The 22,489-nt window shown below is 48.3% G+C and overlaps 1 protein-coding gene and 1 long non-coding RNA gene across 26 annotated transcripts in view; one reads left to right on the top strand and one right to left on the bottom strand.

The window, feature by feature from the left end:
* Positions 1–3,391, bottom strand: part of LOC102157444 (uncharacterized) — a 20,811-nt gene extending 17,420 nt beyond the window's left edge. The window contains exons 1-2 of one of the 2 annotated variants that reach the window (XR_014838774.1): positions 2,883–3,391; positions 472–577 (exon numbers count right to left, since the gene is read on the bottom strand). This is a non-coding gene — a long non-coding RNA (uncharacterized LOC102157444). Of the gene's footprint in view, positions 1–459; positions 578–2,882 lie in introns of both variants that reach the window. The other variant, XR_001307200.3, reaches the window with a different exon arrangement.
* SLC22A5 (solute carrier family 22 member 5) overlaps positions 3,336–22,489 on the top strand; it is a 26,497-nt gene continuing 7,343 nt past the window's right edge. For 3 of the 24 annotated variants that reach the window (XM_085009354.1, XM_085009355.1, XM_085009357.1), the window contains exons 1-5: positions 3,338–3,889; positions 11,431–11,534; positions 18,511–18,689; positions 19,690–19,861; positions 21,029–21,155. In XM_085009354.1, the coding sequence (XP_084865480.1) occupies positions 3,497–3,889; positions 11,431–11,534; positions 18,511–18,689; positions 19,690–19,861; positions 21,029–21,155 (975 nt within the window). In that variant the 5' untranslated portion in view covers positions 3,338–3,496. 24 annotated transcript variants of the gene reach the window in all.

Raw genomic sequence — 22,489 nt, forward strand, 5'->3', positions numbered from 1 at the left:
CCATCGTCCAGGATATAGAAGCTTGGAAAGCTTTAAAAACTTGCCAAGATAGAACTTGAAGGAGTCTGCAATTGATTACCAATCTTTATAAAGAAACAATGCTTTTAACCAATACCCTAAGCTGTGTCTTGACAAGGAAGTAATTATAAGGTTTACCTGTAAAATTTTATTCTGTTGAATAGCAGGTAAAACAAATCAAGGAGGCACAGACATTTATTCTCCTGTACCTCAATTCAACAAATTGTTTAATAATCTGTGAATTAGTTATACATTGCTGTATAACAAATCACTCCCAAATTAGCAGCTTATAAATGAACATTTATCTCTCACCACTGATGAGGGTTAGGAATCTGGGAGCCACTTAACTGGTGGTTTTGACTCAAAGTATCTCATGAGGTTGCACTCAAGCTAGGGCTACAGTCATCTCAAGACTCAACTGATGCTGAAGTTGCTACTTACAAGCTCACTCACATCATGGTCAGAATGCCTCAGTTGTTCATTGGCTACTGGCAGGAATCTTGCCATCACCTGGGACTCTCAAAGGGCTGGTTACAACATGGCAGGTGGCTTGCTTCTCCTATAGCAAGAGATGGAGAAAAAGGACATCCAAGTCCTTTAAAATCACGGAAGTGATGAAACATCACTTGTGCTATATGATGTTGGTCACATAAAACAATCCTGGTACAAAGTGGGAGGAGCCTTCACAAGGATATGAATACTGTCAACCAAAAAAAGGAAAAAGAAAAAAATCCAGGAGGATACAAGGTAGAAGAGCTTACCTGGAGTCTTAAGAAGTGCAATTTGGGAGACACAGACTTGTGTAACCCCAAAAAAGCATTCCATGGAAGAGAAAGAGTCAAGGGCTTATAAAGACAAAAGGCCATGGAGATTGTTAAAAGTTACCTGGCAAGAACTGTGATTGATTCTGATGCAAGTCAGAAAATAATTGCACTTAAGACATCATGAGTTGATTTAGGGTAGGAGTCTGACAAGTAGATAGACTATCACAAGTTAATTTAGGGCAAGGGTCCCAATAAGTAGCTTGCGTTTGTGGTAGGTGTTCTGGATGACTTCATCAGGTCAAAAGGTCAGATTCCATCAGACTGAGACTTCCATAAGTCATAGTTCTTTAATGGCCTCTGGCTCCATTTTATAAAGCTCTCTCAGCAATACCGATTCCATTTCCTTACACAGTACCAGAAGGCAGGGATCACTGGATGTTATCTTGGAGACAAGCTACTACATGTTAATATTTTAATCCATTTGATCTATAGTTCTAACCTTGAATCTGCTATCTGCCATATAAATCAGTCTTATTTTCTCTTATTTATAAAATAGGAACATCCTAATTTGGAATCTCGAGGGTTTTAAAGGGCCTCATGTAACTGATTCTCTCAGATTCTGAGTTCAATCTCTCCTTTACAAGATGCAATTTAAATAATAACAACATTTAGATAGAAATATCTGCCCTGCCAAGAAGCAGAAGGCGAGGCCCTGGGTTGCTTTTGGCTTTGTGTGTGACGGCAAGTGGTTTGCTTTCAAGATCTGCAACTTCTTTGGTAGCCTACTGAATTGTTTCCAAGGAGTGTTTTTGGATGCCCAACTGGTATTTCTTAAAGTAAGACTTTTTCACCGTGTTTGGTCTGGACACAGGCCAGCATTCTTCTCAAAGTTTTCATTTATTTTGAAATATTAAAACAATTTTGAGAGTCGATACAAGAAAAATGTTTACTTTCAAGAAGCTTGGTTTTCCTTTCCAGTTAGTTCCAGTAAAGGACAATTACTTGAGATAAAATGTTAGAAAGGATTAAGTATATTACTGAAGGCCTAGCCAGGAATCTTCAGGAGGCAGGAATATTGGACAGTAAGTATAAATGAAAGGACTAAGACCTGTGTTAGGAATTTTAGCATAATTTTTTAAAAATCTATCATACTTTATGGAAATGTTTATATTTCCTTGTGTAAAACATGCTGGTAAGCTTAGCTTCCCATTCTCTATTTTCAAAGTGAAAATATTAGTTTACCTAACAGATTACACTTAAAAGTGTACATTTAGAAGACTATTATTATAAAAAGGAGCCACTCTTACTATAAAAAGGAAAATCCTTCAATGTTAAATTTAGCAACCCTAATTCTTAAAGGCCTTGGAACAGTGTTGTCCAATAAGAGAGCTCACAAGCTACATGTGGCCACTAAGCTCTTAAAGTATGGCTAATCTGAATTGAAATGTGCTATAAAATACACAGTGGATTCTTAAGATTTAGTATGAAAATTCTCTAAATATAAGATCGATGGTTTATTAACGTAAGAATATAAAACATTTCAGTAATTTCTAGATTACATGACGAAATAATAATGTTATGAACATATAAATTAACATATTAAAATTAATTTCATTCATTTCTTTTGACTTTATTATGTAGGGCTGCCCTACACAATACATTTGAACTTCGTATGTTCCCTGCATATATTTTATCACTATAAAATAATCCGTTGTTTATCAGAAATTCAAATTTTCACTAGTTGTCTTATACTTTGGTTTACTAAACGCGGCACCTTTACTAATATGACCACTAAAACACTTTGTATTCTATGGGACAGTGAAGTTTGAGAATCACCTAGTTGCTTTTTTTTTCCCCCATAACCCTTCAACTCTTAACTCTGTGCAGAAATAACTAATCTAAGGGAAACACTTAATCCTAGGCTGGGATCGTCAATAATCCTGAAGTTAAAATTTTACATTGGTTTGAACAGGTTAAAGGACAACAAAAGGGCTTGTTCGCGACCAAAATGGAAAGGGCATTTGGGTTAGTCATTGCTTCCAGTCTCTCCATGCGAGTAATTAACGGTTCCGGTTTCAACATAACCCTTCTCACTCTTACCAAGATGAGCGGTGTCAAAGGCAGTAAACTAGCAGTGCGACCGTGGGCTAGTCCCAGTCCGCCTTCAGACCTCCGTTAAGAGGGGTAGGGGGCGGGCGGAATTTGTACTACTCCAGCCTTCCGCCGCCTGGCCCACTCTGGCTCTTGCCCGGCTCCGGGCTGGGCCAACGAGCTGGGTCTCAGACGCCTCCCAGGCCCCAGGTATTGCTGCCTCCCTCAGCGGAGCCAAAGCTCCTTCGGCTGTAACTCCGGGCCTACTAGGGTCTGCCCTGACCCGTCCACGCCGGGACCGCGGCTCGGCCCGAGACTGTGCGCGCGGCGGGCGGCCCGGGCCCGCCCACCGTCGTCACGTGTGGCCCCGCCCCGCCGTTGGGCTCGGCGGGATTGGCAGCTTAGGCCCAGAGCCCGCCCCAGCCTCGCTGTCTATGTAAGGCCGGTCTCTCCCGTGAGGCCGCGGTGGCGGCGGGAGCTCAAGAGCCTGCTCAGTCTGCGAGCGGTCCCTCAGGAAGGCTTCCCTGTGGGGACCCGACGCGCACGCGCACACCTAGCCCCGCCCCTGCGCGCCGCCGCGTCTTCTGACCCAGGGCCGCGCGCCACGGGCAGCGGAGGGCGGCATGCGGGACTACGACGAGATGACCGCCTTCCTGGGCGAGTGGGGGCCCTTCCAGCGCCTCATCTTCTTCTTGCTCAGCGCCAGCATCATCCCCAACGGCTTCAACGGCCTGTCTGCCGTTTTCCTCACTGCGACCCCGGAGCACCGCTGCCGAGTGCCAGACACCGCGAACCTGAGCAGCGCTTGGCGCAACCACAGTCTCCCGCTGCGGCTGCAGGACGGCCGCGAGGTGCCTCACAGCTGCCGTCGCTACCGGCTCGAGACGATTGTCAACTTCTCGGCTCTAGGGCTGGAGCCTGGGCGCGACGTGGACCTAGAGCAGGTGGAACAAGAGGGCTGCCTGAATGGGTGGGAGTTCAGCCAGGACATCTACTTGTCCACCATCGTGACTGAGGTGGGTACCAGCCCCGTGCGGGAGCCTGGGACCGGGGAGTAGAGAGGACCTTCGCAGTCTTTAAGGTCGCACACTCACCCGCCAAGGTGTGCGCTGTCACTCCCTCTCCACAGACTTACTACACACTGGTGATGGGCATCCTCCAGCCAGGTGACTCGGGAGCACTTTGCACGGTCACTTCCAGCCAGATCTTGGCCGTCGCAGCACGGATGTCCGTGCTGGCCACCCATCGTGTTGGCTACCTTGACGAGGAAGCCAAGAAGGCCCTGGCGACTCCTGGTAGATACTCCAAGGTTTTAAGTAGTTAAAGACTTACTCTAGATGGGTGTGGGAATGCTGAAGACCAGAGCTAGAGCTTGGGCCAAGGAGCTGACACCGTTTTTTCCTCCAGCCTCTTAGCATCTGCTCAGAAAGAGAGGAAATACCCACCCCTTTACTTTCTTGAACTTGTAAAGTTAAAGGAAGCATGTCTATAAAACTGTCTCTTGCTCCTTTCTCCAGTTACTCCTTCCCCACCCACCTTCACCCCAAAATGACTGGTCCTTACCCAGGGAACTGTTTACCTTTTGTTCATAGTTAATCATTAGTTTTTTAGAATTCCTGCATCTAAAGATCCATTCAGGGGGACACCTTGACCTGGAATGTTTTGGATATTTTAAGGAAAAGTCATTGGGCTGATTAAGTTAAAGCATAACAACTTTAGTTCATAGAAGCAGAGGGAAAACCTTTCTCATTCCCCAGCTCCTTGGATTTTCCTTTTGGGTGACCTTGTTTATCCCCTGGTGACCTTGCAGTTATTAGAGCTGGATGTATGACCTGAGGTTTATGGATGCATGTAGATAAGCTTTGCATCTTACTCAGACACTGGCCCTCTAACTCCCTGCAGTTTCAGCAGAATTGAGCAAGCAGGTCACTGAAAAGGGTCCTCCTAGATAGGCTCTGGGGTGCCCAAGTTCACTGAGTGCCAGGATCAAGGAGTTGAGGCTTAGGGAAGGCTTCTTGGAGGAGGAGACGTCTCAGTGAGTCTTTGATGTTTAGCTCATCAGACACAAAGTCTGGAACAGCAAGAAACAACCTGGCAGGAGGGCAGAGTTCACAGGGAGGGGGCTGAAGGGAAGGATGTACATGTCCCTGCTTGAGCCTCAGAGTGGCTTACATGAGTTATGGAAACCCTGTGTGTGTTGCTTCTGGGGGTTGTCACCCTTCAAAGGAGTCTGAGCACTGCCCCCAAGAGACACGCGCGCGCGCCTGTGGGGTGATTTTGTATATTTGACTTTTGCTGTCCCCAGCATCTGTGCCCCCTTACTCCACATATATGTAGTATGAGCATGACAGGAGCCTCACTGGGCTCTCTCAGCGAAGGACATCACTCAAGTGTCTTGAGGCATTGCTACTTGAGAAAAGAGGCACTCATTAGAGCTAGCTGACCATGATTTGTGGCCAAAGAGGGCATGGAGTACTCAAACTTCCCATCGTCAGAGTTACCTGGTGGCCTAGTAGTTAAAGATCCAGCCTTGTCACTGCTGTGATGCCAGTTCAATACCTAGCCTGGGAACTTCTGCATATCCCGAGCATGACCCTTCTGCAAAAAAAAAAAAAAAATTCCAGTCATCACAAATCCTCCGACCTAGCCTCACAAGCACATCTATCACTGTGTTGGAAGTCAGAGCTGTGAAAGCAAGGCTGTCCCTCAGATTGCAGATAGAAACCACAGAGGGGAAGCCATAATCCATGGCTAAGGGATTTCTGAAAATTCTGCTTCTGGCTGCCAATGGAAGGAAGAGGCAGGGAAATCAGAAGCAGCTTATGGCTTCTCTTAAGATGTTCCCCTGACTCCTAGGGTCCCTGACTTAGGGACTGAACATTTGCTTTTTTTCTTCTTTTTCTTCTTTTTTGTCTTTTTAGCACCGCACCCATGGCCTATGGAGGTTCCCAGGCTGGGGATCAAATTGGAGCTGTAGCCGCTGACTTACAACGCCACAGCCACTGCAGCACCAGATCTGAGCCGTGTCTGCCACCTATACCACAGCTCACAGCAACGACGGATCCTTTCACCCACTGAACAAGGCCAAGAATTGAACCCACGTCCTCGTGGATACCAGTCAGGCTCGTTACCACTCAGCCACAGCAGGAACTCCTAGCCACTTGCTCTTGCTTTGCTGCCCCAATCCTGTCTTCAGCTGCGAGTGGTGGCATTGATGATGAGCTCCCAAACACCCACTGTTCCAGAAGGGTCCTTGAGCTATGTTGCTGCCAGTGTCAGCCTTTCCCCTTGTACAGTTAGCCTATTTCTTTAGCTGGCTTAGCAGTTTTCTACGAGTTGTGTGCCCTTTCACCTACTTACAGGTTGTCAATCTTCGCAGGGAGCCAAGATTAATACCTTACTGGGCCCTTTGTGTGGGGATGGTGGAATGCCAGACCTTAAGCTCAAGCCTGCTTTTTCCTCTCTGACGAAACAGAGAGGCTGTTGCATTAACATTCTGGTGGCTCCATTTTTCTAAGGCCCATTTTCTTTCAAGCCAGACCTGGCCTGCTGACCCCTGCAGCTAGTCTCGAGCCTGCTAAATGTCTCCAAGTCTGCCCTCTGCCCTAAATCATACATAAAGGTGCACTAGTATTCAATTCCTATTCATGTTTTTCAACAGAAGATGAAAACCTCACATCTCCTGTTTAGTTTTTTTCTGTGTTGAAGTTAACATGTGCACCTCTAGTACTAAGCTTTGTAGTCAATTTCCATCTTCATATCTCCCGCAAGCCCCAATTTTGATGCTGGGTGCAGATCAGATACTCATGAAAATTTTTGCTGAATGGATTCATGAATGATTTCAGAATCTTCTCTAAAGTGTGAGAACTGAAGAAGAAAAGGGCAGGTTTAATGCAAAGAAGGTACACTTGGGGGTGGTAGCCAAGCAGAATAATATTTTAAAGGAAATGTCATCCTCCCACCCCATGAACTGGGGCTTGCGCCTATGTGGATCTGCAGCAAGGCGTTATGTCTGGCAGGAAGAAGGGGACACTCTGAGGTGAAAGAGGTGATTCTCCCATGTTTCAGGAATAGTGTGGCGGTCCACATGCTCCTAGGCTGGCCCCTTCTCTTGCCCTTCAGTCACCCCTGGGGTGCAGTGGAGTCAGCCACCTCCCCATGCAGTGCTGCTCAATCCCTGAGTGCTTCTTGGCCCAGGTTGCCCCCTTCTTTGGCAACCTGGATGATTTCTCAAGCTGCCTGGGTCACCTGCTTTTTGGTGTCTCCATAGCACAGCCTGTGGCCATAAAGATTCCTTTAGAGATTTCTAGCTCTTCTGTCACCCCTGAGTTAGGGTCTTTTCAGCCAAGATCTGTCAGTCCTCTTTGTCCCCTTGCTCCCTGCCAGTCTCTGCTTCCCAGAAGCCCCCTGCCCTGGCCCTTGGCAGCACTCTCACTCACACCCTGCTCTCCTGGAAAGTCTCTTTTTCTGGACCAGGGTGGGGAGACCCAAGAGACCTGGACCCTGTGCCTCACTGCTCTACCTTTGCTGACTTCCTTCACTCTAGGGAAGCACTGACCCTTACCCCTGCCTTGCACCACCTGACAAGCTACCTGCCAGGTTCCCAAGGGCCCGTGTGCTCATGCAGTCCCAACAGACCCATCTGGCCATGAGTGGTCAGATTGATCCTCTCTCTGGTGGCTGAGAACTGACATAGAGAAGGGAATGAGGGAGAAAGGAAAATAATCTGTTCTAGAGATTGAAGGTCAGGGTTCACCTGGCTTCGGGCCGCCAATCCCAAGGACTCAGCCTCAGGGAGACTATGGTTTCGGAGATTAACAGCCTTTTTATTCATCTAGTCCCTCTCTCCTGTAGGTCCCAAATAGCTATCAAGCCTTTCCTCTGCCAGCTGCTGCCAGGCTTGACAGAGGATATGGTAGTAAATTCTTCATCTCCGACCAACACCACAGCTCACAGCAATGCCAGATCCTTAACTCAGTGAGTGAGCAAACTGAACACTGAAGGGGTAAGGGGACAAGAATTCGCCATTAATTGCAGCAGGAGGCATGATGAAATATGTGTAGGCAAACATGGCATTCTGTAACAGGTAGTGCTTACCAGTGCGTTTAACCAGTGATGCAGTCAGGCTAGGTACATCTCAGAGAGGAGCTTCTGCCCTGTGGGCACAGACTCTGTCTCTTTTTTCTCCAGCCAATTCACAGGTAAGAACATTTAGTCCCAAGGAACTGTATTACCTCTCTACTTCCCATAACTGAGAAGGAGCACTGATTACATACTACGTACAAGAGACACAATTCTCTTCCTTCTTAAAAAATGCAACAGCTTCATTGAGATATAAATGATGTAAAACACACTATACATAACCAAAGTATGTAGTTTGAAAAGCTTAAGATACACACAAACACACACACACCCACGTATATGAAGCCATCACCACTAGAAAGGTACATTTCTGACCAGGAAGGATGGCATGTCTAGCCCCCTGGCCAGAGTTACTCCCAGATTTCTTCAGTTTGCATCTGCTCTTATAGCTCACCCAGCTGAGGAGTAATGACCTAAATCTTAAACCTACGCCTGTAGTTCTTTTTTTTTTTTTTTTTTGTCTTTTTGCCATTTCTTGGGCCACTCCTGTGGCATATGGAGGTTCCGGGCTAGGGGTCGAATCGGAGCTGTAGCTGCCAGCCTACGCCAGAGCCACAGCAACGCAGGATCCCAGCCACGTCTGTGACCTACACCACATCTCACGGCAACGCCGGAACCTTGACCCACTGAGCAAGGCCAGGGATCGAACCTGCAACCTCATGGTTCCTAGTCGGATTCGTTAACCACTGCGCCACGATGGGAACTCCCTACACCTTTAGTTCTAATGTTGATATTTGTCATCATCAACCAGTGCAGCCCATCCTCCGTACCAGTTGGAGGCATTGGTGAGCGGGTTTATAGCTGCTTTAGTCATACCTGCAGAGCCAAGACCTCGGTATAGAAATATTAGATTGTTCTAAACACAGCAAGCCCAGGGTGCCTAGCCTGGACTCTATGGGCTTCTCACCCCACCCCTCCTAAGCAGGATTAAGGCCAAGTCCTGAAGCCCACTGCAGTCCATCTCGTGGTTGACAGGTAAGTAGATGGCTAGGCTGGGTGGGACCTAGTCCGTGCTGGCCCTTCTGTTCATTTTTTGAGACCTGCTACCTTTGCTGACCCTACTCACAAGCTCCTTGTGGCTGGTAGGAAGAAAGTGTTAACCCATGCTTGCTTTTTGGAGGGTCCAAAGCCAGGCCGTGAGAATTATTAAGAAATGTTGGCGAGTTCCCATTGTGGCTCAGCGGTTAACGAACCCGACTAGCATCCATGAGGACGTGGGTTCAATCCCTGGCCTCACTCACTGAGTTAAGGATCTGGCATTGCTGTGAGCGGTGGTGTTGGTCGCAGATGCAGTTCAGATCCCACATTGCTGGGGCTGTGGTGTAGGCCAGTGGCTACAGCTCCAATTCAACCCCTAGCCTGGGAACCTCCATATGCTGTGGTTGCAGCCCTAAAAAGACAAAAAGACAAAAAAAGAAAAATAAGAAAAGACATGTCAGTGGTGGATAGAGACCGCAGTGACTTCAGGTAGTTACCCACTTGCCTGAGTAAGGTCCAGGTGGTGGGAATGAGGCTGTGGGAGCCGGAGAGATGCTCTGGGGACCTTTCCCAAGAGGTGCTACAGGCACCTTGTTTCCTGCAGAGCATAGACTGACCTGGTTCCAGGTGGCACCTGGCCTTGCCAGTCCAGAAGTCCCTAGAAGCCTATATGGAGAGACTTGACGTGGTGTGAGGCTGGGGATAGTTCTACCCCACGACTCATTGCAGAAACCCCTGTGGACGTCCCATCCAGTATTCCAGCTATATCAGTCCCTAACCCTCATGACAGACCTATTGGGAAGCAGCTGCTAATTCTCTTCATTTTGATTATCTTTTGATTATTAGTAATGCATGCTAGCTGGGAATAGTTCCCATCATATTCAAAAGTGGCAATAGCCTTAATCTGGCCCTGAAGCTCTGCCTGACAGCAGAGGCTGGCACCCTATCACCAAGTCCCTCAGCTCTGCCTCCCTTGCCACTCCCATCCTGACTTCAGCAGCTGTGTCCAGGCAGGGGCTGCCCTAGGAGCACTCTGAGGCTGCAGAGGTGGGAAGGCTCGCATAGCCTGACCATTCAGGCCGTGGTGCTCTTTGCCTGTCTCCTGCCAGACTGGGCTTCCTCTAGATTTAGGAGTTGGTGACCCCCGCCTTTTCCCTGCACTGGGGATCAGCACCCCATCCTCGGGCCATCCAAGGTACACGATTGTTCTAGAGCAGAGAGCCAGCTGTGTGGCTGAGTGATCCTTATCATCGGCTGCGACGGTTCTTCATGTCCACCCTGAGGGCTGCCCTCTGACCCCCTCTAAGATGCCTGGAGGCTATGTGCACACACTGCCCAGCTGGGCCCAGAAACAGACTGGTTTTTTCTCTCTGGGTCTGGCCTGGAAGAGATGCAGGCTCTATGGAGGGCAGGCTCACTTTCTGGCACCAGACAAGCCAGGGTCTAATTTCCCGGGAAGGTGGCCTTCTTGATTACTGCTGAGCGCCATCTCTCTCTTCTGGGAAACATCTTTCTGGGAACCACCAAGCTTCCTGTTTTGGTTTTTCTTCCTTCTTTTGGCCCTTGTTAGGCTGGAATAATCTAATGTCTGAGTGTTCAGGTGGTTCCCCACCCACAGACCTCTCCATGCTGACTGTGGATGGAGCTCCACATTGGGTCCTGAGAAACTCAAGCACTGCGGCCCATTCCCTGTCTGAATCACTGTTTCGCAAATGGGGAAATTAAGGAACAACGAGGGGAAAGAGCTTGTCTAAGGTGGAATGACAGTAGGGTAGAAGTTAAAACTCAGTTTCTTAACTCCTTGTTCAGAGCTGTTGGCTGTCATTGGGCCTAGTGTTGGCGCAGCATCCAGGATCCCAGCTCTAAATGTCAGCAGAAGGACCCAAGAGTCATTGGCCCAGAGTTAGGGCCTGAGCAGAGCTGAAGGAACAGATTCAGATGGTACATACCATGCTCTCTGGCCTCAGACCTTCGCTGGATGCCTTGACTCTTAGAGCCACTGAGCCCTGCTCCAGAACCGCTCCTATGCCATCCCTGCCAATGGCCTAATCCCCAATGAAATGAGCCCACAGTCCTGGGCTCAGCCCACATCCTTAAGAGCAACCGTGAGAGGCCTCACCTCCTTCTGAATTGGTACATAGGTGAAATATTTACTCCCTGCCTTTCTCCCCTCCTTGAATTGGTAGCAAAATAGTGGAGCTAAAAGCTCTTACAAATAGGAAGGCGAGCAAGGCCAGTCTCCCTGCAAGGAGACCCCTGCTTTCTGCCTCGTCACCTGATGAGCCTTCACTTGCCTCAGTGAGCTCACACACCCTTGCGGTGGTGTAAAGAGAGCGTGTGGGGAGGCAGGATATTCCAATTTCATTCAACAAGAAGCCTTACATTTAAAACATTTTTTAAAAGAAGTGAGTGATACATCCCTCTGCTCCTCTTTCAGTGGAACCTGGTGTGTGAGGACGACTGGAAGGCCCCGCTCACGATCTCCTTGTTTTTCGGGGGTGTGCTGGTGGGCTCCTTCATTTCGGGGCAGCTCTCAGACAGGTAAGGTGGCTGTCTATCTCCTGCAGCTGCAGGGGACCCCAGCCCTGAGCAAGGTAGTGTCTCCGCCCAGAGCCTTGTATTTTTAAAAAGGGAAGGCCCAGAGCCTTGTATTTTTAAAAAGGTATACACCCCATACCAGGCAAAGAAAACCAGCAAGCTCCTCTCCCTAACACTTGCTGAGCAGAACGACCTCAGCCAAGTGTATCCATGATCTAGTTGACCAGGAAATACGCCCCACTTCTCCTCTACACTGGCTGGCTGGCCTTCTCTTCAAGAGCATAACTCTTTCATGTCTTGGAGCCTAGGAGAGATGGACTCCACACACGTGCACGTGAGCACTGTTGTAGATCTTGGGGTGCCCCGTGGCTGACCGCTTCCATGTTCCCCAGGCCCTCGCTCTCCCATCCAGGTGAGAGGAGATCTCAGTGTCCAGTAGCAGCGTGATGGGCAGAACTCTTGTGTTCACAGGGCTGACACCCTTTAGCTAAGAGGCTTGTAGTTATGGCATTTCACGGCAATCAGGAAATGTGCTGTTTTGACCCATAAGCAGGTGATCTATGTAATTCCGGGGCTCTTAACTTAAGGTCCATTCTTGGCTTTAGGAAGTTCATTTACTTTGGAGATTACATGCAAAATTTTAGAGCATGTATGAGCATTTTTCTGGAGAAAAGTCCATAGGTTCCATGATATCCACAGAGGGGTTTGTTTATCTTACTGTGTCTTCCTACCCCTGGGCTTCAGGGTCTGTGGGAGAAGCCCATGGCAAGAAGAGCGGCCTTCGGCGAAGTCCTTGGCCACACTGGGAGGAGTCCCAGCATCCTCTCAGTCTTCGTTCATAAGGAATATGTGCATTTCTCACTTGATTTGTCTTTTCCAGAGTGTCATCTAGTGATTTTTTTTTAGGGGACCCATTCCTACAGTCACCAGTGAGCACGGACGTGTTAAGTAGGCCATAACTACTGCCTGACAACTGTAGATGAGCCTGAGAAAGGGCAAAGGGCTTTGTTTCTTTAGGGGAAAGACCCGTAACCTAGTAGCAAGCACAGCCGATTACCTGTATTTCTTTAACAAACACAGGGCGTCTAATATGTGCCATTCACTCTTCAGCACACTGTACAAATAAATAAATTAATCTTCATAACCCTATGAAGTAGGAAGTATTGTTATTCTCATTTTACAGATGGGGAAAATGAAACCCAGAGGAATTAAACGGCTTACCAGAGTCACAGAGCAGGCAAGTGGCAGGGCTAGACTTCAGGCCCAGAGAATCCTAATCCCTTGTTTCATGTGGACTGCCATTCTAGAGCCCTGCTCTTCCAGATCTTGCCTGCTAGCAAGGCAGATTGTATTAAACGACACATGGAGGGAAGTATTGTTCTCTTCTGTGGCGATAAGTGAGTGATACAGAGGGGAAGTACAGGCTGCTCAGAGAGGCCCCGACGGAGGAGGCTGAGACCGTAAGCGAAGCTAGCGGGTTGAAAGGTGAGGAGAAGTTAGCCAGCTAATGGCAGGAGAGAGGAAAGAGCACTCTGGGCAAGGGAGCCACATGTACCTAAGACACAGGAAGGGCCTAGCGCAGTGTGGGAGCCAGAAGACAGTGCTCTGGGGCGGTGTGGAGATGATGTGGAGGGGCCCAAGCAGAAGAGCAGGCCCGGCTTAGCAGATGGCAGGTGGGCATCCGGGTTTTAATCACAGAGCAGTGGGGAGCTATTGAGGATGTGACATCCTCAGATTTGCCCTTTTATTTTTATTTTATTTATTTATTTATTTTTGTGTTTTTGCCTTTTCTAGGGCCACTCCTGCAGCATATGGAGGTTCCCAGGCTAGGGGTCGAATTGGAGCTACAGCCGCCGGCCTACACCAGAGCCACAGCAACGTGGGATCTGAGCTGCGTCTGCGACCTACACCACAGCTCACGGCAACGCCAGATCCTTAATCCACTGAGCAAAGCCAGGGATCGAACCCGAAACCTCCTGGTTCTAGTCGGATTTGTTAACCACTGAGCCATGACGGTAACTCCAGATTTGCCATTTTAAAAAGATTTTTTGAGGAGTTCCCGTTGTGGCTCAGTGGAAATGAACCCGACTAGTATCATAAGGACACAGGTACAATCCCTGGCCTCTGTCAGTGGGTTAAAAGATCTGGCGTTGCCATGAGCTGTGGTATATGTCACAGACGCGCCTCGGATCTGGCGTTGCTGGGGCTGTGGTGTAGGCCAGCAGGTGCAGCTCTGATTCAACCCCTAGCCTGGAAACTCCCATATGCTGTGGGTGCAACCCTAAAAAAAGTTTAATTAATTAAAAGATTTTTTTTGATAGCTTTGTGGAGAAAGGATTGAAAGGAAGCAAGAGGGATTGTGGAAAGGCCAGTTAAGCGGTTATTACAGAAATTTACACAAGAAACAGTGGTGGCTCGGACTAGGCTGAAGGCAGCAGAGACACAGAGGAGTGGTAGAAGGTGCACCAGCAGGACTGGGCTGTGGGCTGGACGAGGGAAGTGAGAGGAGAGAGACTTCCGACTTGCCCAGCCAGACAGATGACGCACCCTTCTCTCGGACAGCACTCTGGAAGAGGACGGTATTTGCAGGAGAAGATGTGGAGTTCAAATGAACAGACTGGAGTTGGGGTGATATGAGACTAGGGGTCTCGTAGGAGGAACTGAGAATGGGGTCGGATGTGTGGATGCAGTGCTGCGTACACCACAGGTCTGGGCTGGAGAAACACATTCAGGAATCGTGAGCTCATGGAACCCTCCTCAAAGCCCCAAACGTGGATGAGGGTGCCTGGGGCCAGTGTGGCGTGAGAGGATGGCGTGCCCGGGGCTGCTCTCAGAGGCCCTCCCAGAGGGCTAGTGGGCATTCCCCTCCCACGGGGTTGGGTGGCAGCGGAGACTCAGAGGGGTCACCTTGATGTGAAAAACAAGGAGGAGGGACCCGAGTTTCAGAGCAAGCTCAGTGCATTTTTCTGGGTCAGCAGCTTCATGGGGTAGGTAGATCTCTGCGGGCCAGCGTCACAGCCTGATGACCGTGTAACAGCCTGATTCCCTGAGGAAGGTGGTTAAATTCCAAAGTCTGCACCCACAGAAACAAAATTAGTGAATACACTGAGGACCACTTTAATCTTCAGAAGCACTGGCACGGTGTTTCTCAAACCTTTAAAAAAAATTTTGGGGAGTTCCTGTCGTGGCTCAGTGGTTAACAGATCTGCCTAGGAACCATGAGGTTGTGGGTTTGACCCCTGGCCTCGCTCAGTGGGTTAGGGATCCAGCGTTGCCTTGAGCTGTGGTGTAGGTCGCAGACGCGGCTCAGATCCCACGTTGCTGTGGCTCTGGCGTAAGCCAGTGACTACAGCTCCGGTTAGACCCCTAGCCTGGGATCCTCCATATGCCTCAGGAGCAGCCCTAGAAAAGGCAAAAGAACAAAAAAAAAAAACAAAAACAAAAACAAAAAAAAAAACCTTTGCCAGCAGACCTAAGTATGATCTGTTTAAGTCCAGTAAGTGAAATCGCCAAAAATGTGCCTATTCTGGCCACAGCCCCTGCCTTCAGCTCTCAACACCAGCCCTCAAGCTTGTCTAAACTCCCTTGGAAAGCCCAAGGCTCTGTGGCATGGATAGTTTCCTCCTAAGTGAGCCACTTCAAAAACCTAAGCCAAGCAGATTACCTAAAAGCAATGGATTCATACCCTGCAGCGGGGTCTAGGATATCAATAGTAACTTTTCATAGAGGACTCCTTTGTGCAATATGAGCAAGCCTGAAAGTCAAGAGCAATTACAGTAATCTTGGGTTGTCAGAGCATCTGGCATCATAGAGTCACCTTTACGTGCAGAATTACAAGAGAGGCACACCCCTGCAGAGAGGTAGCTGAAATTTCCTATTTTCTAGGCATGTATGTGTGTCTGACTTTTGCTGACAGACTTTAAAAACAAGGGTCTCTAGCTCCACCCAGGATTGCCAAGGACTAGCTAGGGCTACGTAAGGGGTCCCTGGGTCTCCCTCTTCCCTCCTTTCCCAGGGGGCCCCTGGGAAGGGAAAGCAGGGTAGGAAGGCCCCATCTCTCGGTTGGCTGGCCCGGGGGACGCTCCTGTTACAGAGCAGTGCAGGGCGGAGTCGGGGTCTCCTTTTAGGCCAGGGCTGCTCAGCCTTGACACTGTTGACATTTTGAACCAGAGAATGCTTTGTTGTGTGGAGAGGTGCCATCCTGGGCATTTTATTTTATTTTATTTTTTATTACTCAAATGAATTTATCACATCTGTAGTTGTATAATGATCACAACAATCTGATTTCACAGGATTTCCATCCCACAGCCCAGGCACATCCCCCACCCCCCAAACTGTCTCCTCCAGAGACCATAAGTTTTTCAATGTCTATGAATCAGAATCTGTTCTACAAAGAATTTCAGTCTGTCCTTTTTTCAGATTCTACGTGTCAGTGAAAGCATTGGATGTTGGTGTCTCATTGTACAGCTGACTTTGCTTAGCATGATAGTTTCTAGGTCCATCCATGTTGCGAAAAATGCTGGTATTTCGTTCTTTTTAATGGCTGAGTAATATTCCATTGTGTATATGTACCAGATCTTCTTGATCCACTCCTCTGTCGATGGACATTTAGGTTGTTTCCATGTCTTGGCTATTGTAAATAGTGCTGCAATGAACATTGGAGTACATGTGTCTTTGCGAGTTGTGGTTTTCTCTGGGTAGATGCCCTATCCTGTGCGTTTTAGCATTTAGAACATCTCTGGCCTCTGCTCTACGGGTTGCCAGTATCGTCAAAAACAAAACCCCCTGTTGCAGTGGGGAGAAGCTCCACACTCCTTACCATGGCTGAAGGCCTTGGGCAGTCTGGCTCCTGCCCACCTCCCCAGTCTCCTGGGAACAGCTGGCCCCACGTGTTCATCAGCCCCTCTGGCCTCAGTTGTGTGTGCTCCTCTCACCATCTTGGCAAAGTGTTCCCCGCCCCACCCCCACCACACAGGCTGCCTCAGGGTCCAAGGTCTGCATTGCCCTGGTCCCTGTGCCTTGCCTTCACAGCACCTATAAGAAACTGATAAATTAAAGCGTAATCATATGAATAATGTTGGTCTCCCCACTGTACTGTGAACATGCTTGAAAGCTGATCCCTCTTCCCTACTTGTCAACAACTGTTTTTCCTTTGGGCCTCCCATCAGGAGGGAGACGTTCCCTGAATGCCCACATCCCCAGCCCCTGCCTCCAGTCCAGGCTGGGCTCCTTTGCTGTGTCCCTTGTCACCAGCATGCTGATCCGTCAGTGCTCCTGTTTCAGTGTGTAATCCTACACTCAGTAGTGTGGTTGTTTGGTTAAAATGTGATTATTGTCTGTCTCACCAGCTATAGGCTCTAAGCTCCTTGAGGGCAGAGCAGTATCTTTTTTTATTCATATATATCCCTAGTGACTAGTACATCATAGATGTTCAAATAAATAGTCATTGAATGAAAGTGGTGTCTGTCAGCCCTGGCCAGACTCAGGCTGAATCTGCTAAGTTGAATGAACTAGGTTGACTTGTCTGTCCTTGTTGAAGCTCTGTCTTTAAAACCAAACGAACTCAAAAAAACCCCGTGTTTTTTTTTTTAAATGTAAATGAACACAGATACAGAAAAGCACATAAAACAAATATGGCTTAATGAATTATGCCAGGAAGAAAACCTTGTAAATACCACTGAGTCGAGAAATAGAACTTTGTCAGCCAGCAAGAAGCCCTATCCATCTGTCCAGTCCCAAGGATGAGGGCCTCCCTCCCTTATAAGTAATCACTAGTCTGGCTTTTTATAGTAATAACCGAAGTTCCCGTTGCCGCTCAGTGGTTAACGAATCTGACTGGGAACCATGGGGTTGTGGGTTCGCTCCCTGGCCTCACTCAGTGGGTTGAGGATCCGGCATTGCCGTGGGCTGTGGTGTGGGTGGCACACGAGGCTCAGATCCTACATTGCTGTGGCTCTGGCGTGGGCCAGCAGCTGCAACTCTGATTGGACCCCTAAGCCTGGGAATCTCCATGTGCCGCGGAAGCAGCCCTAGAAAAGGCAAAAAGACAAAAAAAAAAAAAATATATATATATATATATGTATATATGTGTGTATATATATATATAGTAATAACCCCCTTATGGATTTTTTGGTAGTTTTATCATCCAGTATGCATACTTAAACACAAGTTTAGTAATGCCCACTTAAACATTTTTATGTCTTTTATTAATCTAGAGAGTCTCCATCGTTTTCTGTGCCTGTGCTCTTTCACTTGTGGAATTTCCCAGGCTGAATTTTGCTGATTATGTACTCATGGTATGGTACAGCATATTCCTCTTTTTTCTGCATTTCTTGCAAATTGCATCTGCATCTAGAGGCTTGAGGATTCAGGTTCAGCTCCTTTGGCAAGACTCTAGGAGTCATGCGATGTTCAAGTGTCTCTTTTTACGATTAGCGGTCGTTGAAACATAATGCCATATCTATTTATTCGTTGGGTGTTGTAAAATGATGATGTTCTAATTTTATCATTTCGTTTTCATTTAATAGTTAGAATACTTTTATAAAATGATACATTCCCCTCATCTGTTAGTGGCTACTCTTCACAGAGTTTCCATAGGAAAGCCAGGACACACGTTTTCCCCTTTATTTCCCAGTTTTCATTTATAATGAGCTGTTTCTCCATAATCCTCCAAAAGTAAACCAATTCTTCTTAAAAATAAATTATGAACGTATGAATTCAAGCATAATGAATGTGTTTCGTTCCCTGGTAATCATTATCTTAATTCTGCCACTGCCTTTTGGGCACCCCTGGTGCCCAGAGTGTACTTTGGCCCGGGAAAGTGGGGAGGGCGGGTAACAGGATTGCCCTGCACCAAGTGCCCTGGCAGCCCTGCCCACAGCCCCTCCCTGTGTGACTCTGGGGAGATACCCCTTTGGGTAGAGCCCATTCCCTCTGCCTTCTCCCAGCTGGGTCTCTATCACTCTCCTTTCCTTCCCAGGTTTGGCCGGAAGAATGTGCTGTTTGTAACGATGGGCATGCAGACAGGCTTCAGCTTCCTGCAGGTCTTCTCGAAGAACTATGAGATGTTTGCTGTGCTATTTTTCCTTGTAGGCATGGGCCAGATCTCCAACTATGTGGCAGCGTTTGTCCTGGGTATGGCCATCAAGTTGGAGTTGAGTACTTGATCCTGTGTTTCACCATCCTCCCACCTCCCACTTTATGGAGGCAGCTGTGATGTCCCCCCCGGGGATGTGGTCTCTGGCAGCACTGACAGGGATTCTTGCTGAACCCAAAGAGTAGCCAGGGAGACTGACTTGACCAAGTGCCCATCCTTGGGTCCCCAACAGCACTGACTGCTGGATTCTAGTTCTTTTCTGGCTTCCAAGGTGTGGCACCTTGGTCACATGAGTACCTCATGGCCATTTTATAGGAACTCACCCAAGGTCATCTATTAAAAGTAGGGTGCCCCCCCCAAAAAAAAGGGCATGCCACTGCCCAGGGCTGGGGTAGCTAAGGAAAGAGGGAGGCATGACGTGAGGAGCAAGGGCCATGATTGGCAGGCTCACCAAGGAAGAAAACTACCCCTTCTGTAAAACACAGTGGCCAGTGAAACCAACTGGCAAAAGCAATTGATAGGAGTGGGCTTTAGTCACAGGAGTGGGCTTCCTGGTTTTAGTTCAGCATCAATCCTGCAAGGCTTTGGCCTGTTCTCACTGAAAAGTTGCCAGTCTCACTATTCAGAGGAATCTAACTCTAGCTTATTGGTCTGTGGGGTCCTTGGATTGCTTGTTGAAAGGATTATTCCTTTCTTTTCACATTTATTACAATATTTTTCCTTAAAGTGTAACAGTTAGCATATGTGGCTTAATAATGACTTCCCCTTTAATGAATCCTTCCTCACATGAGGTTTAACTTCGAGGCCTCACGTGGCATCTTTAGCCTACAGCTTCAGGAAGTGATGACAGTTTCACTAGAGAACTGTGGCTGAGGAGCCAGTGAGGCCACAGTGAGGCACCCCCAGCAGGTGGTCAGAATCCCAACCCTCCCTGGGGCTTGGAAACCTCAAGATAATTCTGCCTGCCTTCTTATCTCTGTGTTGAAAATTATGCAATAGAAGATTAATAAGGAAATAACTGGAATTAAAATACTAACATGACTCCTCCCTTGTTTTGAACAGGAACAGAAATTCTTGGCAAGTCCGTTCGTATTATATTCTCTACGTTAGGAGTGTGCATATTTTATGCATTTGGCTACATGCTGCTGCCACTGTTTGCTTACTTCATCAGAGACTGGCGGATGCTGCTACTGGCCCTGACGGTGCCTGGATTGCTGTGTGTGGTGCTCTGGTGGTGAGTGTGGCCCTGTGCCCAGTGGTGCCCACCAGCAGGATGCCTTCTGTCTGACCTTCACTAGGGGGCAGCAGCAACCCGCCAATCCCTACTTGGGCGCCCAGAGACAGGAAGTCTAAATTATTTATAAGTTGTTTCAGATGTTTTTCCATACTCAGAAAAGCCAAAAACAGAACAGAACAACCCCAAGGCATCAACAGACTTGTTCTCAGCCCTGTGCTGGGTTGATCAGCGTGCAGGGAAAGGAAGAAGCGGTAGCTGTGAGACAGTGGGGTCTAGTGTGACCTCCAGGAAGCTGTCAGACTGCAGGACAAGACAGCTTAAGCCCTGGCTCTGGTTGTGCGTTGCCATGGCCTCATGTCGTAGGCACTGGGTGAAGAGGGAGCACACTGTAAGTGAGAGTCCTCAGGGTAGCTGAATGAAGGAAGCCAGGTAGCTGAATGAGCCTCCAAGATAGAGGACAGGCAGAGGGAAGGGCAGTACATATCAAGAGAGAGAATACAGCTGAGGGACTGGGGTAGGGATGATGAGATCACTGGTCCACATGGACATGAGAGCATGACATGGCCAAGCGTAGAGGGAGAAGGTAGATACCGATGAGTCGCAATCATGGCCTAAGAGCAGCGGCTACCTGGTGAGGTAGAAAATAAGGTCCGCAAAGTCTCAAAGCACCCACATGCCTTGCAGAGTCAGCTCACTGAGTCAGGGGTTGGGATAGAGGAGTGCTAAGGAAAAGCTAGAGGCTAAGAGGGCAGTGCAGAAACACTGCACTGCCTGGAACAAGCAGAGGAGAACAGCAAGGTAAAGATCTGGGCTGGGCTGCGCCGGTGGCTGAAGGCAGGCTTCAGGAGCCCGTTTCGTGCCTGTCTACCTAGTGCCCAGCAGGTGGCACCACCACTCCTCAGAAATGGAGGTGGCTAGCCAGGGGAGGAATTCCCATCCTGGTGTGCTGGCCCCTTGAAATTTTGTGATCTCCCGTGTATCCGAAGCTCACACTTCAGGTCATTCCTGGGTGTAGTAGGGTACATCTCTTAGCTTCTGTCTTGGAAACATCGAACATTCCCCAAACCCAGTTCTGGTTCCGAAACCCCATTTCCCGCTTCCACTTGTGCTACACTGGTCCGTTAGGCAGGAAGGCCTCAGTCAGATTGCTCCTTGCACTTCCAGGTTCATTCCTGAGTCCCCCCGATGGCTCATCTCTCAGGGACGATTTCAGGAAGCTGAGGTGATCATCCGCAAGGCTGCTGGACTCAATGGGATCGTTGCGCCCTCCACCATCTTTGACTCAAGCGAGGTGAGCACTGTGTGGGAGCTGGCGGGAGGGTCTTGGTGACCATGATTTTAGGGTCGCACCCAGAGCCCCAAAGCCCCCCTTTCACGCAGCAGCCCAGCCCTCTCTGCCTGAGTGACAGCTGCCCCCAAGGCAGGCCCTGTTAAAATTCAGAAATTGATTGGGTTTAGGAGATTCTAACTGTTATATTTAAAATGGATAAGCAATGAGATATTACTATACAGCACAGGGAACTATATCCACTCTCTTGGGATGGACCGTGATGGAAGAAAATATGAGAAAAAGAATATAGATAAGTAGATAGATAGATATGGTACTGTGTCACTTTGCTGTACAGCAAAAATCAATACAACACTGTAAATCAACTGTACGCTAATAAAAATTTTTGAACAATGAATTTTAAAAACTCAGAGGTTGAGAGGAAGGTGCTAACTGCCTAAATCCCTTCACCTTTTCCATGGATTTTAGGTTTTCATACTTTATATAATTCTTTTCAGTTGAACCATTACCTTTAAATACTTTATTTACTTATTTAGTCTTTTTAGGGCCTCACCTGTATCATATGGAGGTTCCCAGACTAGGGGTCAAATTGGAGCTACAGCTGCTGGCCTACACCACAGGCATAGCAAGGCAGAGCCCTAGTTGTGTCTGGGACCTACACCACAGCTCTCAGCAATGCCGGATCCTTAACCCACTGAGCAAAGCCAGGGATCGAACCGGCGTCCTCATGGATACTAGTCGGGTTCGTTACCATAACAGAAACTCCTATTACATTTAATAAGAAAAACTCTTTATGAGTAATAGGCCTCTTGTGAAGTTGGTATTTGGGAAAATTGTTGTCTCTTACACCTTAGGTAGTCCCTCGTCTTAAGAAAAATCTTGCAGTACCTGAACTGTGAAGCATAAGTAGATTTAGAGTTAGACATGTCCTGTCCCTTTCCTGCCACCAACAGGGAGTTGTTGAGTGTTGTCTTGGAGCCTGGTCCTTTTGGATACTCGCCCTCCCCCGCCCCACCCTCCCTGTGAACCCTGTTCCCACAGGCCAGGAGTAATTTCCTGGCTCTGCCTGACTCCTGGGTCTTGCGTCTCCTTCCTGTTCCCTTTCTTTCCACCCTCTCTGCAGCAAGCAGTTTTCCTCATCTCCTGAAGGGTAGAAGTTGTCATGGCTGGCCGATGGGGTTCTGGAGTGTATCTCTGTTCTGATGCGAAGACAAGGGGCTGGCTGTGAGAACAGCCACCAGCAGTCATGCTGCAATGTGCAAAGGCGTGTTAGCATGTCAGGCTCTAGATGCAGACCTGGGGCTTGGGAAAGGGAGACCAGTTATTATGGGCAGCAA

The sequence above is a fragment of the Sus scrofa genome, chromosome 2 (assembly GCF_054392235.1).
Source record: "Sus scrofa isolate SSC_HxYL_T2T_F1_AM1 chromosome 2, Sscrofa_HxYL_maternal_Yorkshire_Landrace_v2.0, whole genome shotgun sequence".
Taxonomy (NCBI): Eukaryota; Metazoa; Chordata; class Mammalia; order Artiodactyla; family Suidae; genus Sus; species Sus scrofa.